This window comes from Entelurus aequoreus, linkage group LG09, assembly GCF_033978785.1.
Source record: "Entelurus aequoreus isolate RoL-2023_Sb linkage group LG09, RoL_Eaeq_v1.1, whole genome shotgun sequence".
NCBI lineage: Eukaryota > Metazoa > Chordata > Actinopteri > Syngnathiformes > Syngnathidae > Entelurus > Entelurus aequoreus.
This window is the reverse complement of record NC_084739.1, coordinates 24,290,843-24,303,697: the sequence shown is the minus strand read 5'-3', so window position 1 is coordinate 24,303,697 and position 12,855 is coordinate 24,290,843. Positions and strand designations below refer to the sequence as shown.

The window sequence follows — 12,855 nt, the reverse complement described above, 5'->3', positions numbered from 1 at the left end:
TGCAACAGCCGACCTGCCTGATCTCTCATATCCAGACATTTATAATTACCTCGTCGATTCACCATCTCCGTACACTGGAAAGGACCTTAAGGCATACAAGAGTCTGGATGCCTACAAGTATTTTACAGCAGGTTTCGTGCATGATGGGCTGATATGGCAGATTCCAAACAAGAATCGATTTCTTCTCATGACCAAGGTAATGAAAAAGCACACATTGTTTACAAATCCGCGTGGCAGTAACAGTGTGATTGTGAAAAAACTACTGAAGTGATTCTAATGAAACTCACATTAAGCTTTTTTTTTATTACAAAAGGCCTCCTGTTCAAAAATGCTTTTAATTAAAAAACTGTTTCACAAACTTCATATTGAAATGTTCCAATTTTTCTCTATGCATTATATAATTTCAAAAAACTACTATAGACTTTGTGAAATGTTTTTTTAATTACGCATTTTTGAACAGGAGGCTTTTTGTAATAAAAGATTAGCCTGAAAATTTATCGTATTCAGTTTAAGGATGTGACCAAACAATATTACAAAAAAATTCTATCAAAAATTGCTTTGTAAAAAACTGTTTCCAGGAGCTTCATATTGAAATCTGAGAAATTAATTCCTACAATAAAACAACATTACATAATTTCCAACTATTCAGTATAGAGCTTATGAAACACTTTGTACAAAAATAATTTTTAGAATTCATGCTTGATAATTCCTTTTGGTTTCTTGCTCAAAATGAACCAGGTTTAAATTTTCAGGCTAATTTAATGAATGATTCATGAGAAAATTTACCAAATGCCAGGTAAAATATGCATAAATGGACAGTAAGAGGTCTAGCCTTGTATATTATATCCAAATTAGGGACTGATAATAATATAAGGTATGTCATATTATCTGTTTCAGGTAAAACACTCTCAACGGATGAATGATCCTCCCCTCAGACCTTGGGTAGCAATAGCGAAAGATGGTCAGATCCTGTGCTGCCACTGTACCTGCATGGCTGGATTGGGTGAAACATGTTCACATTCAACAGCATCCCTGTTCGCCCTGGAGACATTAATACGTATGAAGACAGCCACTTCATGCACATCACTACCTTGTCAGTGGCTGAAACCATCAGCATCGCACATAGAATATGCTGAAGGATGCAATATCGATTTTGCCCGTCCAGCCCAGAAACGAAAGTCAGAAGTTTCAACTCCTGAGGAAAGTGCTGCGAGAAAACTGCTGAATGTTCCTCCACCAACTGAAGAGCAGAAAGCTGCCTTTTACAAGGCGTTGTCTGAATGCGGTGGAAGACCAGACATTTTGAGCATTGTCCCTGACTATGCTGACAACAACAACAACAACTGATTCCTTCCTGTACACGGTAGAACAATCTGTTGCTACCACTGCATCCGCTTCGGAAGAGTTTGTTTGCTACTGCCGTAAGCCTCCCACTGAGGATATGTTGGTTTGTAAATCCGAGAACTGCAGCACCAAAGCATTCCACATGAAATGTCTTGGCATAAAACGAGTCCCACAACAATGGTTTTGCCCTAACTGTAAGAAGTTGGAAGTAAAACAGAAAAAGTTGTTTCTGTAAGATTCTTTCCTGGTATTTATTACAGAGAAAATATGGATGCAACATCATTACTCAAATGGTACAATTGGGTCGGATACATTTGTAAGTGCGCATGACACTTGTACAATTTTATCTAATGTTGTGAAACCACTGTCATCAGATGACAATAAAGAGATGGGTATGATATTTTCCATCATGGTATACTTTTGTCTTGCGAGTTCATCAAGTTCTGCACGCAGATTATTACACTCTGCAGTGAGGGAATCAATTGCTTCCCCAGTGATATCCGTCTGTGTGGCAGTAGTCACCATGCCTTCTTTTCGAATCTCAGCGTGCACCACATCTTCACCAGCGGGTAGTTGATAATTTCCACAAGGGACAGACTGGGAAATATTGACAAGTGTTGCTGCTGCTGCCAATGCTCTCTCGCGGTCTCTCTTACGCTGCTTGAGATTTTGTCTTCTCTCAAAGATCTTCATTGAACATTTGAGTTTTCGTTTGTGAGGTGACTGGGTATGCTCAAATATACTTGGCACATAGTCTGGGGATAGTGGATCTTCGCTTTTTGCAACTGAAACAATTAAACAATCACATTATTCATAATGACTGCCATAAATAATTAAGCACGTTGTTGATGGGGATATACCCAGTTAAATTTGTTTTGTAATGGCATTTCATATCTTGACATATTAAAAAACTGAATAGAGTGAAATCATTCAGATACCTGTCTAAGTTGCTACCGTTTTTTTTTTCTTATTATTTTTTCATGATGCCTCATCTGATTGGCTTGAAAACATTACCAATAAAAATTTTAACCTTGTGCCAATGGCTTGAAAACTTTACCAATGTAGATTTTACCTTGTGCCAAATGAAGTAACAAAAAGCCTCTTGTTCAAAAATGCTTCATTAGAAAAAAATTGTTTCACAAGGTCCATCATAATTTTTTTTGAAATTTCCTAATGCATTCACTCATGACAATTAATTGTTCAATTCCAATATGAAGCTCAACATTTACATTGATAACGTTTTCAAGCCAATCAGATGAGGCATCATGAAAAAATAAAAACGGTACCTGCATACTTGCCAACCTTGAGACCTCCAATATCGGGAGGTGGGGAGTAGGGGGTGGGGGCTTGGTCGGGGTGGGGGGTGGGGGGGTTGGGGGCGGGGGGCGTGGTTATTTACAGCTAGAATTCACCAACTCGAGTATTTCATATATATATATATATATATATATATATATATATATATATATATATATATATATATATATATATATCCATCCATCCATTTTCTACCGCTTATTCCCTTCGGGGTCGCGGGGGGCGCTGGAGCCTATCTCAGCTGCAATCGGGCGGAAGGCGGGGTACACCCTGGACAAGTCGCCACCTCATCGCAGGGCCAACACAGATAGACAGACAACATTCACACTCACATTCACACACTAGGGCCAATTTAGTGTTGCCAATCAAACTATCCCCAGGTGCATGTCTTTAGAGGTGGGAGGAAGCCGGAGTACCCGGAGGGAACCCACGCAGTCACGGGGAGAACATGCAAACTCCACACAGAAAGATCCCGAGGCCAGGATTGAACTCACGACTACTCAGGACCTTCGTATTGTGAGGCAGATGCACTAACCCCTCTGCCACCGTGCTGCCCCTTGACTTTCAGTGAATTCTAGCTATATATATATATATATTTATTTTATTATAAATTATAAATAAAATAAATACTTGAATTTCAGTGTTCTGGTGGCTATCCACTAGATGGCAGCATTGTCCCTGTTTAACTTCTCAGTTCATGATGAGTATATCATTTCGGCCACCGTGTTCAATGGAGAAGTCTGTTTTACAAAATTTACAGGCAACATACACCTTCCCCTTCGAACTGTCCTGGATGAACAGAAATTCTTGTTTCCATTCGTTTTGGAACTTGCAAGCGTATTTCTTCATCTTGCTCGTCGACGGCATCGCCATGTCCGCATTGAGCTTGAGGGGGCGTGGCGGGGGTTAACTGAAGAAATCACCCTGCCTTGCTGCTCTTGCTGCCTTTCTAAAAATGCACCCAGCATTTTCAACAATCATATTTGTATCATCCCATATTGTATTATTTCACATTTTGTGAAACAAATCAGGGGTGAATAGTTTCTTTACATACCTGATATGAAGTGTTCATTGCATATCCTTGTGTACATCGTAGGTTTCCATCGTTCACGACAAATCGCCGCGATCCATTTATCGCGTTTTTTGATGTTTGCCGGGAATCTATAGAAGCTAAGATTTGGTTTATCGCCTCGTCTATTGCTACATCCAACAGCACAGCAGGTTTCCGGCATTTCCAAGCTCAAATAGCAGCAGATATAACAAGAAAGCGTGTGTGAGTCATTGACCGGCAGTGAACTGGTGACCGGCAAGATGGCCGCCAAGCTAATGGGCGTGGCTGATGACGTCAGCTGCCTACCCTATAAATCAGTGGTCCCCAACCACCGATTGGTACCGGGCCGCAGAATAATTTTTTATTTATTTATTTATTTATTTATTTTTTTTTAATTTAAAAATTAAATCAACATAAATAACACAAGATACACTTACAATTAGTGCACCAACCCAAAAAACCTGGACATGTTTCAAACATTGGCAGGGTTTTTGCGTGAGACTGAGCCTGCGCCTTCATTCACCAAGCTGCTGCACGATCACCTGTCTGTGCTTTTAAAAGAGTTTGAGCGCTACTTCCCGACTTCAAAAGACCCAAGAACAGCCAAGGAATGGATCCGCGACCCATTTGTCAACAAAGCAGATGAATCCAGCATGTCTGTGCAAGAAGAAGATCAAATGCTGGAGATCGCAAATGACGGCAGCCTTAAAAGTGTATTTCAGACAAAAACTCTGCCTGTATTCTGGATTAAAGTCATGGCAGAATACCCCGAGATCGCCACCACAGCACTGAAAACACTGTTGCCATTTCCAACATCCTATCTGTGTGAAGCGGGATTTTCTGCAGTGACAGCCACCAAAACAAAACAACGTAGCAGACTGGACATAAGCAACACACTTCGGGTGTTTGTCTCCCATTGATTGATTGATTGAGACTTTTATTAGTAGGTTGCACAGTGAAGTACATATTCCGTACAATTGACCACTAAATGGTAACACCCGAATAAGTTTTTCAACTTGTTTAAGTCGGGGTCCACTTAAATTGATTCATGATACAGATATATACTATCATATATACTATCATCATAATACAGTCATCACACAAGATAATCACATTGAATTATTTACATTATTTACAATCAGGGGTGTGGAGGGGGGGGGGGGGGTAGGATATGGACAGCAAGTAGTGGACATATAGAGAGAGAGAGAAAGAGAGAGAGAGAGAGAGAAAGAGAGAGAGAGAGATCAGAAGGCATAAGAAAAAGTATCTGCATTTGATTGTTTACATTTGATTATTAGCAATCCGGGGAGGGTGTTAGTTTAGGGTTGTAGCTGCCTGGAGGTGAACTTTTAGTGCGGTTTTGAAGGAGGATAGGGATGCCCTTTCTTTTATACCTGTTGGGAGCGCATTCCACATTGATGTGGCATAGAAAGAGAATGAGTTAAGACCTTTGTTAGTTCGGAATCTGGGTTTAACGTGGTTAGTGGAGCTCCCCCTGGTGTTGTGGTTATGGCGGTCATTTACGTTAAGGAAGTAGTTTGACATGTACTTCGGTATCAGGGAGGTGTAGTGGATTTTATAGACTAGGCTCAGTGCAAGTTGTTTAACTCTGTCCTCCACCTTGAGCCAGCCCACTTTAGAGAAGTGGGTAGGAGTGAGGTGGGATCTGGGGTGGAGGTCTAGAAGTAACCTTAATAGCTTGTTCTGAGATGTTTGGAGTTTAGATTTGAGGGTTTTGGAGGTGCTAGGGTACCAGGAGGTGCATGCGTAATCGAAAAAGGGTTGAACGAGAGTTCACGCCAGAATCCTCAAGGTGCTTTTGTTGACCAGAGAGGAGATTCTGTAGAGAAATCTCGTTCGTTGGTTAACGTTTCTGATTACCTTGGTTGCCAATTTATCACAGGAAAGGTTAGCCTCTAGAATGGAACCTAGGTAGGTGACCTAATCTTTCCTGGTGATAACAATGTCACCCACTTTTATGGTGAAGTCATTGACTTTCTTAAGGTTGATGTGGGACCCAAACAGGATTAAGGCTGCAGCTAACGATTATTTTTCTATCGATTAATCTATAGATTATTTTTTTCGATTAATCGGTTAATCTATAGATTATTTTTTCGATTCATCTATAGATTATTTTTCCTTTTACCGATTATTTTTTATTTTATTTTATTTTAAATGAAGATGAAAAAATAAAAGTCGGCCAGTTTTTTCAAAAGGCATGGCTTTTATTTCCAAAAAAAAAAAGTATGGCCACTCAGTCAACATTGACAACAACATGACAAAATATTCTGTAACAATGTAAACATTTAAAACTTTTAACATTTAACTAAATTAAAAGTAGCTTATTTGCTTTTTAATGTGCAAATATAAAAGTAAACATCCAGTGCAAATCTTAATATTCTGCAATAGTATAAGCATTTCAAAAGTAAAAGTATTGCTTATTTTGCTTTAAAATGTGCACAAATAAAGATAAACATCCAATACAAAAAAGTGCAAAAGGAAATATTCTGTTACAACAGTGTAAACATTTCAACAAAAGTGAAAGTATTGCTTATTTGCTGAAATGTGCAAAAATAAAGATAAACATCCAATACAAAAAAGTGCCAATCTAAATATTCTGGAGCACTGTAAACATTAAGTATTGCTTTTAAAATGTGCAAAATAAACATCCAGTCCAACACAGTACACAATAACCAATTCTACTCATTCCAGTGAGTGACTAACAGTTGTAATGAAGAAAGGTTAGCATGTCTACTTGCTTTGCTTCTTTTCTTGTTTACAATATTCCCAGCAGCTGAAAATAGGCGCTCAGAAGGGGTCGATGTGGCTGGAACTGAGAGGTAATCAGCCTTCACCTCAAACCAGGACTGCGAGCGAGCTGAGCTGCAGTTTAAGTTTCTAGTAGGTCAACGGGCTCATAGTGATGTTACTAGTAGTTGACTGGGAGGTGTTTATTATCATTTGGGGAGAGTCCGCTGCCTGATGCTCACCTGCTAAACACTTATCTGCTCGACGCTGAAGCGCTGACTACATGCGCTATGAATACGCACTGCTGATTGGCTGATAATGCTTCGTGTGTACCAATCAGATGGTTGTGTGGGTGGGACAATGCTGCGTGTGTACCAATCAGATGGTTGTATGGGTGGGACAATGCTGCGTGCTGAGACAGAGGAGCAAAGCAACTTGTTAAGACTTTAGCAGCTAAAGTTAGCTTTAGCTTAGAAACTCGTTCGGTACACCCCCCCCCCCCCCCCCCCCCCCACTTCCCCCCTCGCCGGGCCGCGGGACAAATTATCAAGCGTTGACCGGTCCGCAGCTACAAAAAGGTTGGGGACCACTGCTATAAATGACGTATCACTGGAAAACTCTGGATATCCTCTCCATAGCTCAACAGCTTTTATTCTTCTTTTTTATTTCAAGTTTGAACAAAAGTGTGAACGCCAGACCCTTATAAAGAACAAACTTACTTGACTTGGGTCTCAAGAAGATGTTGCTATGATGGCAACACGCGACAGACGCCATGTTTACAGTTCTACTCTTTAACCACTACCCTTAAACTAGCGCCCTTCCGCTCAAGATGATGCTTGCGTCACGTGACTTCCTGGCTGCCCATTACTTGCTTGTCATTGGCTGACACTCGTAACCCCGCCCTCCTCGCAGCCCGCGTTTGTTTCCCGCGAAGGGAAAGCTTTTTTTATGTGGCGTCGGCAGCCATAGTTCACTCAGTTAGCCACCGCTACTTGACATTAAAGGTCTGTCATGGCGAAGCAAAGCTCACTTTTCAATTTCTTCACCAAGTCTCCACCGTCGGCACCCAAGCCGAAGCCTAATGCTCACCCGGTCGAGGCTGACCTGCCGTCGTCCGTCGACAAGTCCAACTCGTCTCCGAAAGAAGAAGCTAAACTACCGTCGAGCAAGGCCACCAAAGTCAAGTCGAAAGGTGCCTTAAAAAAAGCTAAAGGAGGATTCAACAAGCTGTTCGGCGACAAAGCGTCAACAGCCAAGGATACGTGAGTTAAAGCTGACATTGTTAGGAGAAATCTACTTCCTGTTGTGTACGTAATACTTCGAAATTGCACGTGTGGCTCGAATTAATAATTGTAAAAAACTATTAATAAACCCTTGGTCAGAAAGTCAATCAAGCTTCATATGATCGTCCTGACATGTCACATCAAAGTGACATTTATTAAAACTATTTCCAACATGTCTTACTTGTTGGTATCATCCCTACATTTGGTCACTTGTTATTAAGTCCGCCATCCATCCATTTTCTACACTGAATGGTCTGTTCAGGCCAGAGATGTCCAAGTGGTTTTCACTGAGGGTCACACTGCAGTTATGTTTTCGGGGCCACTTCTAACAGTGAATACTAATATTACACAATTTTTAATGCATTTTATTAGTAGATTTTTTTTAAACTAAAATGTAAAAAAAACATATGGTAAGTTGGAAAAGGGTGGAGTGCCATCTCCGGGTTGGGGAGGAGATCTTGCCCCAAGTGGAGGAGTTCAAGTACCTCAGAGTCTTGTTCACGAGGGAGGGAAGAGTGGATCGTGAGATCGACAGGCGGATCGTTGCAGCGTCTTCAGTAATGCGGACGCTGTATCGATCCGTTGTGGTTAAGAAGGAGCTGAGCGGGAAGGCAAAGTTCTCAATTTACCGGTCGATCTACGTTCCCATCCTCACCTATGGTCATGAGCTTTGGGTTATGACCGAAAGGACGACAAGATCACGGGTACAAGCGGCCAAAATGAGTTTCCTCCGCCGGGTGTCGGGGCTCTCACTTAGAGAAGTTCTGTCATCTAAGTAAAGCCGCTGCTCCACATCGAGAGGAGCCAGATGAGGTGGTACGGGCATCTGGTCAGGATGCCACCCGAACGCCTCCCGAGGGAGGCCACAGGGAAGACCCAGGACACGTTGGGAAGACTTTATCTCCCGGCTGGCCCGGGAACGCCTCGGGATCCCCCGGGAGGAGCTGGACGAAGTGGCTGGGGAGAGGGAAGTCTGGGCTTCCCTGCTTAGGCTGCTGCCCCCGTGACCCGACCTCGGATAAGCGGGAGAAGATGGATGGAAGTTGCAATAATTTCACCTCAAAATGTAGTGTGTATTTCTTTAAATGGAAAAACAGTACTGCTGTTTTTATGGTTAAAAAAAAAAAGCATCTCAGTTGCCATAGTTTTACTATAAAATTTACATTTGTTTTTTTTACAGTAAACAAAAAAAACTGCAATTTTACAGAAACATTTTGGCACCTGAGTTGCCAGTTTGTTCTGTTTTTACGGCAAATCAACTGTAGATTTTTTCTATGTATTACTGTCAATGCCAAAACAGCACCACAGTTTATTACAGTAAAAAAAACTACCGTTTTTTTTTTCATTTAGAGAAAAATGCTGTTAAAAGCACAGTATATTTCACAATTTTACCATGAAATTTACTGCTACTTTTACATTGCACAATTTGGTGGATAACTTGCTTTGAAATCACTATTATTAGTATTTATTGCTATTTCAAGTTTCAAGTTTTATTTGTCACATGCAGAGTACACCACAGTGAAATGCTTTTTTCCATGCTCTTCAGATATTGTGTACCGTGGGATCCAAGCACTAGTTACAGAATCGAATACACTAAATACAAAATTTTGATTAGCTCTAATGTACATTAATTACAAGACAATAAATTGCACAATAAGTTACAGTAGTTATGGTCGAGGTATCAGTACAAATAGTACAGTAGTCAAATACAGTACCATATCAAAAAGTATATACAGTATAGGAAGCAACAAATATTAAGGTGTCTACAGTTCTTTGGCAGTTGAGTAGTGACCGTAGTATGAACAAAGTTAATGGAACAGTATGACTTCTTTACTCTCTTGTTTTACATTGAATGAACAGTATTGTAGTCTGGTAATTACAGTGGTAAGTAAAGTGCTTTGAATGTTTGATAATATATTTTTGCATAACTAGACAATATTTAAGTTAACATAATTTGCGATTACATTAAGTACATATATTTTTTTCCCAAAATAGAAAGAAATAATGCATTTAGTAAGAAAAGTTACAGTACTTTATTGATACATATTATTTCCAGGCTTTCGAGGGCCAAATAAAATGAAGTGACGGGCCACATCTGGCCCCCGGGCTTTGAGTTTGACACCTGTGCTTTAGGCCCAAGGTTGGCAGGGCTGCACACTTATGGATAATTTTAGATTGGGACGCTGCGCAATTATGGATAACTCTAGATTGTCCAAATAATTAAGAACGTGAGACGAAGCTGCACTACACATGGGTATACACGTATTAAGGTTCTGAACCTCTTCTTAACCCAACTTTTGATCTACAGAGGAGTCCGGGGCCCACTCAAATATTAACACTGAATTAGTAACATTAGCCTATTTTCCGGACCATGTGGCGCACCGGATTATAAGGCGCACTGCCGATGAATGGTCTATTTTCGATCTTTTTTCATATATAAGGCGCACCGGATTATAGGGCACAAACTAAAAAACTGAAATAATAGGGCTGTCAAGTGATTATTTTTTTAATCAGATTACCACACACTAAACCTGTGGTTAATCATTATTGATCACAAGTTATTTGCTTGCATAAATAACATTTGCTGCAGAAAATACTTGGTTGCAAATGTTAAATGTTACTGAACTGCAAGTCATTGATGTGCTCAAAATTTGGTGAATATAAGTAGTGTAAAATTTAAGTTCACATTTTGAGAGTCTTTGCAGTTTGCGATAATCTTGCTAACAAGGTTCAGTTACAAATCAATAATGTAGGTAACGCACTCAAGCAACTTAACATTGCGCACCATTTACTCTAGTTTAAACAGCTGTTGAAACAAACAAGGTTGTTTACCTTTTTCAGACGACAACGCTGATCTCTTTTTTTGCTACAGTGCGACACCAGCTCATTGTGATTACTTACAGATGTCCACTGTTCTCTAGGAAGCAAAATATATTTTAACATATACTCTGTAGTTGCAAGTGGATGCTCTTGTTTGTGTAGTACAGTTGGTTCATCCTTGCTGTAAATGTGTCTCTCCAAGGTATTGTACGACGAATCAGCTGTGGTGATATGAATGACATCTCCTTTCAGGACTTGGTCTTCACAGATGTTAGATGTCCTGCATGCGATGGCTGATCGTTTAGAAAAGGCGTATGTTTAACTTAACTATGCTACTTTTGTTGACAACATTGACTCAGTAAACTTTGCCAGCGTAGCGTTCTCCTCTGCTTGTTGTGGATGTAGCTAGCATTCATAAGAGCAGCAGTCGTCACTGCTCGCTGAGGACTGCGACTGCTACTTGTTTTCATCTTTGAGTCTCCAAAAGACAAAAAAAAGTCTCCAAGAGACAAAAAAAAGTCTCCAAGAGACAAAAGAAAGTCTCAGAGACCAAAAAAAAGTCTCCAAGAGACCAAAAAAAAGTCTCCAAGAGACAAAAAAAAGTCTCCCAGAGACAAAAAAAGTCTGCAAGAGACAAAATAAAGTCTCTATCACCAGGAAAATCACTTGATTTGTCTCTAGTAGCTGTTTACAAAAAAAGTGGCTAAGAGGATTGACAACATTGTCAGCGCCATCCTCGAGTACGAGTAGGTGCGGCGATGATAAAAACGTTTGTCGCTGCAATACCAACAAGTTACCTTAGTTTTATCCAAAGTTCTGTTTTGAAGCAAAATGGGCCGCCCCTTTTCGCAGTCCCAGAACATGTAACAAATGTGCGCGTCTTCCGGGTTTAGTCTGAACCTGGAAGTGAATAATCTTCATTCATATTTAATAACGCGATCATTTATTTTTATTATTCACATGCGTTAACATTGTCAGCCCTATAAATTAATAATAAATATGTTTCTTTACTCAACTGTCAATAGAGTTAAAGTGCAAATGAAAATACAGCTTCTTCACCTTAGTCATCATTTTTGCACTTAGGAAATTTCTCTATGACTTTAGCTCCAAATGTCTTCTGTTTGTTTGATACTGTCATTACTGCCACAAGTGGTGTAAAAGTGTATTACACCTGACTACCTCTGCGGCCCATATGGACCACTGCTGAGACACCAATATTTTTAGCCGGCCCTCTAGGGGGTGCTCGTGGCCTAACAATGTTAAGAAACACTGGAATATTAGAGCTATGTGTTGCATTAAAAATAAATACTCATTATTTTTACTTTCAGCGGCCCCAAATGCTCATTTAGCGCTGGTGCTCTTGTGTGGGCAAAGTTGGAGGGGCACCCTTGGTGGCCATGCATGGTGGTACCACAGCCTCTGACTGGACAGCAGATGCGAGGCCGTGGTCAGGCTCAGCGCATGCATGTCCATTTCTTTGATGATCCACCTACTCGGGGATGGGTCAGCGTTAAATACGTCAGAGAATACCAAGGTATCTTTTGAGTTATGTTTCTCTTGTCCTCTTTCATTAAGGAGATATTCATGAGTGTTTTTATGTTGCAGGTTCCGACAGCAGCGACGCTAAAACCGGTGGGGGGTTTTTCAGTGGAAAGCCTGAAATACGCCGTGCAATGGATCTTGCAGACAAAGTTATGTTCGAAAGCCCAGAGAAAAGATTGAAGATTCCACTCAACACAGATGCCTCAGATGATGAGGAGGAGGAAGAAGAAGAAATGGAGGTGAACACTTACACCACAATTACACAATATTTTGTTAAATGTATATCTTCCTTTCTCTGATATCACAAAGATCTATGCCTGCACAGTTGGCTTTTCAAAAAAATCTTGCATAAAGATTCAGCCACCTGAATTTATTAATACGGTGAGGTTTTAGAAGCACATTATTTTTTAGTGTTATTTTAAAAATGTACATCGGGCTCGGTAGACCAGATGAATTAATATTTTGATGTAATAGCCCATTAAACAAAATAAGGTTGGTTCATGTTTATTAAAAACAATCTGTTACAAATTTTATTAGATCATGTTTTTTTTGTTGTTGAATTTCACACTATTATTATAAAGCTCAGTGTTCCTCGCCTACACACAAGCGCTAAGGTCTAAGTTGTCACCTGGTGCAGAATTTTTCTAAAAGCTCTTGTCATTAAGGACAAAACAAAAAGTTCAAAAACTTTTGACTTCATGTATGACTTTGACTTGATTATAAGATGCTATTGTTTTTTCTTGAGAAAAG

General features: G+C 40.1%; 1 protein-coding gene across 1 annotated transcript in view; it reads left to right on the top strand.

The window, feature by feature from the left end:
* Positions 1–7,349: 7,349 nt before the first annotated feature.
* msh6 (mutS homolog 6 (E. coli)) overlaps positions 7,350–12,855 on the top strand; it is a 16,211-nt gene continuing 10,705 nt past the window's right edge. The window contains exons 1-3 of the mRNA XM_062058387.1: positions 7,350–7,722; positions 11,892–12,097; positions 12,169–12,344. Coding sequence (XP_061914371.1) covers positions 7,472–7,722; positions 11,892–12,097; positions 12,169–12,344 — 633 coding nt within the window. The 5' untranslated portion in view covers positions 7,350–7,471. The remainder of the gene's footprint in view (positions 7,723–11,891; positions 12,098–12,168; positions 12,345–12,855) is intronic.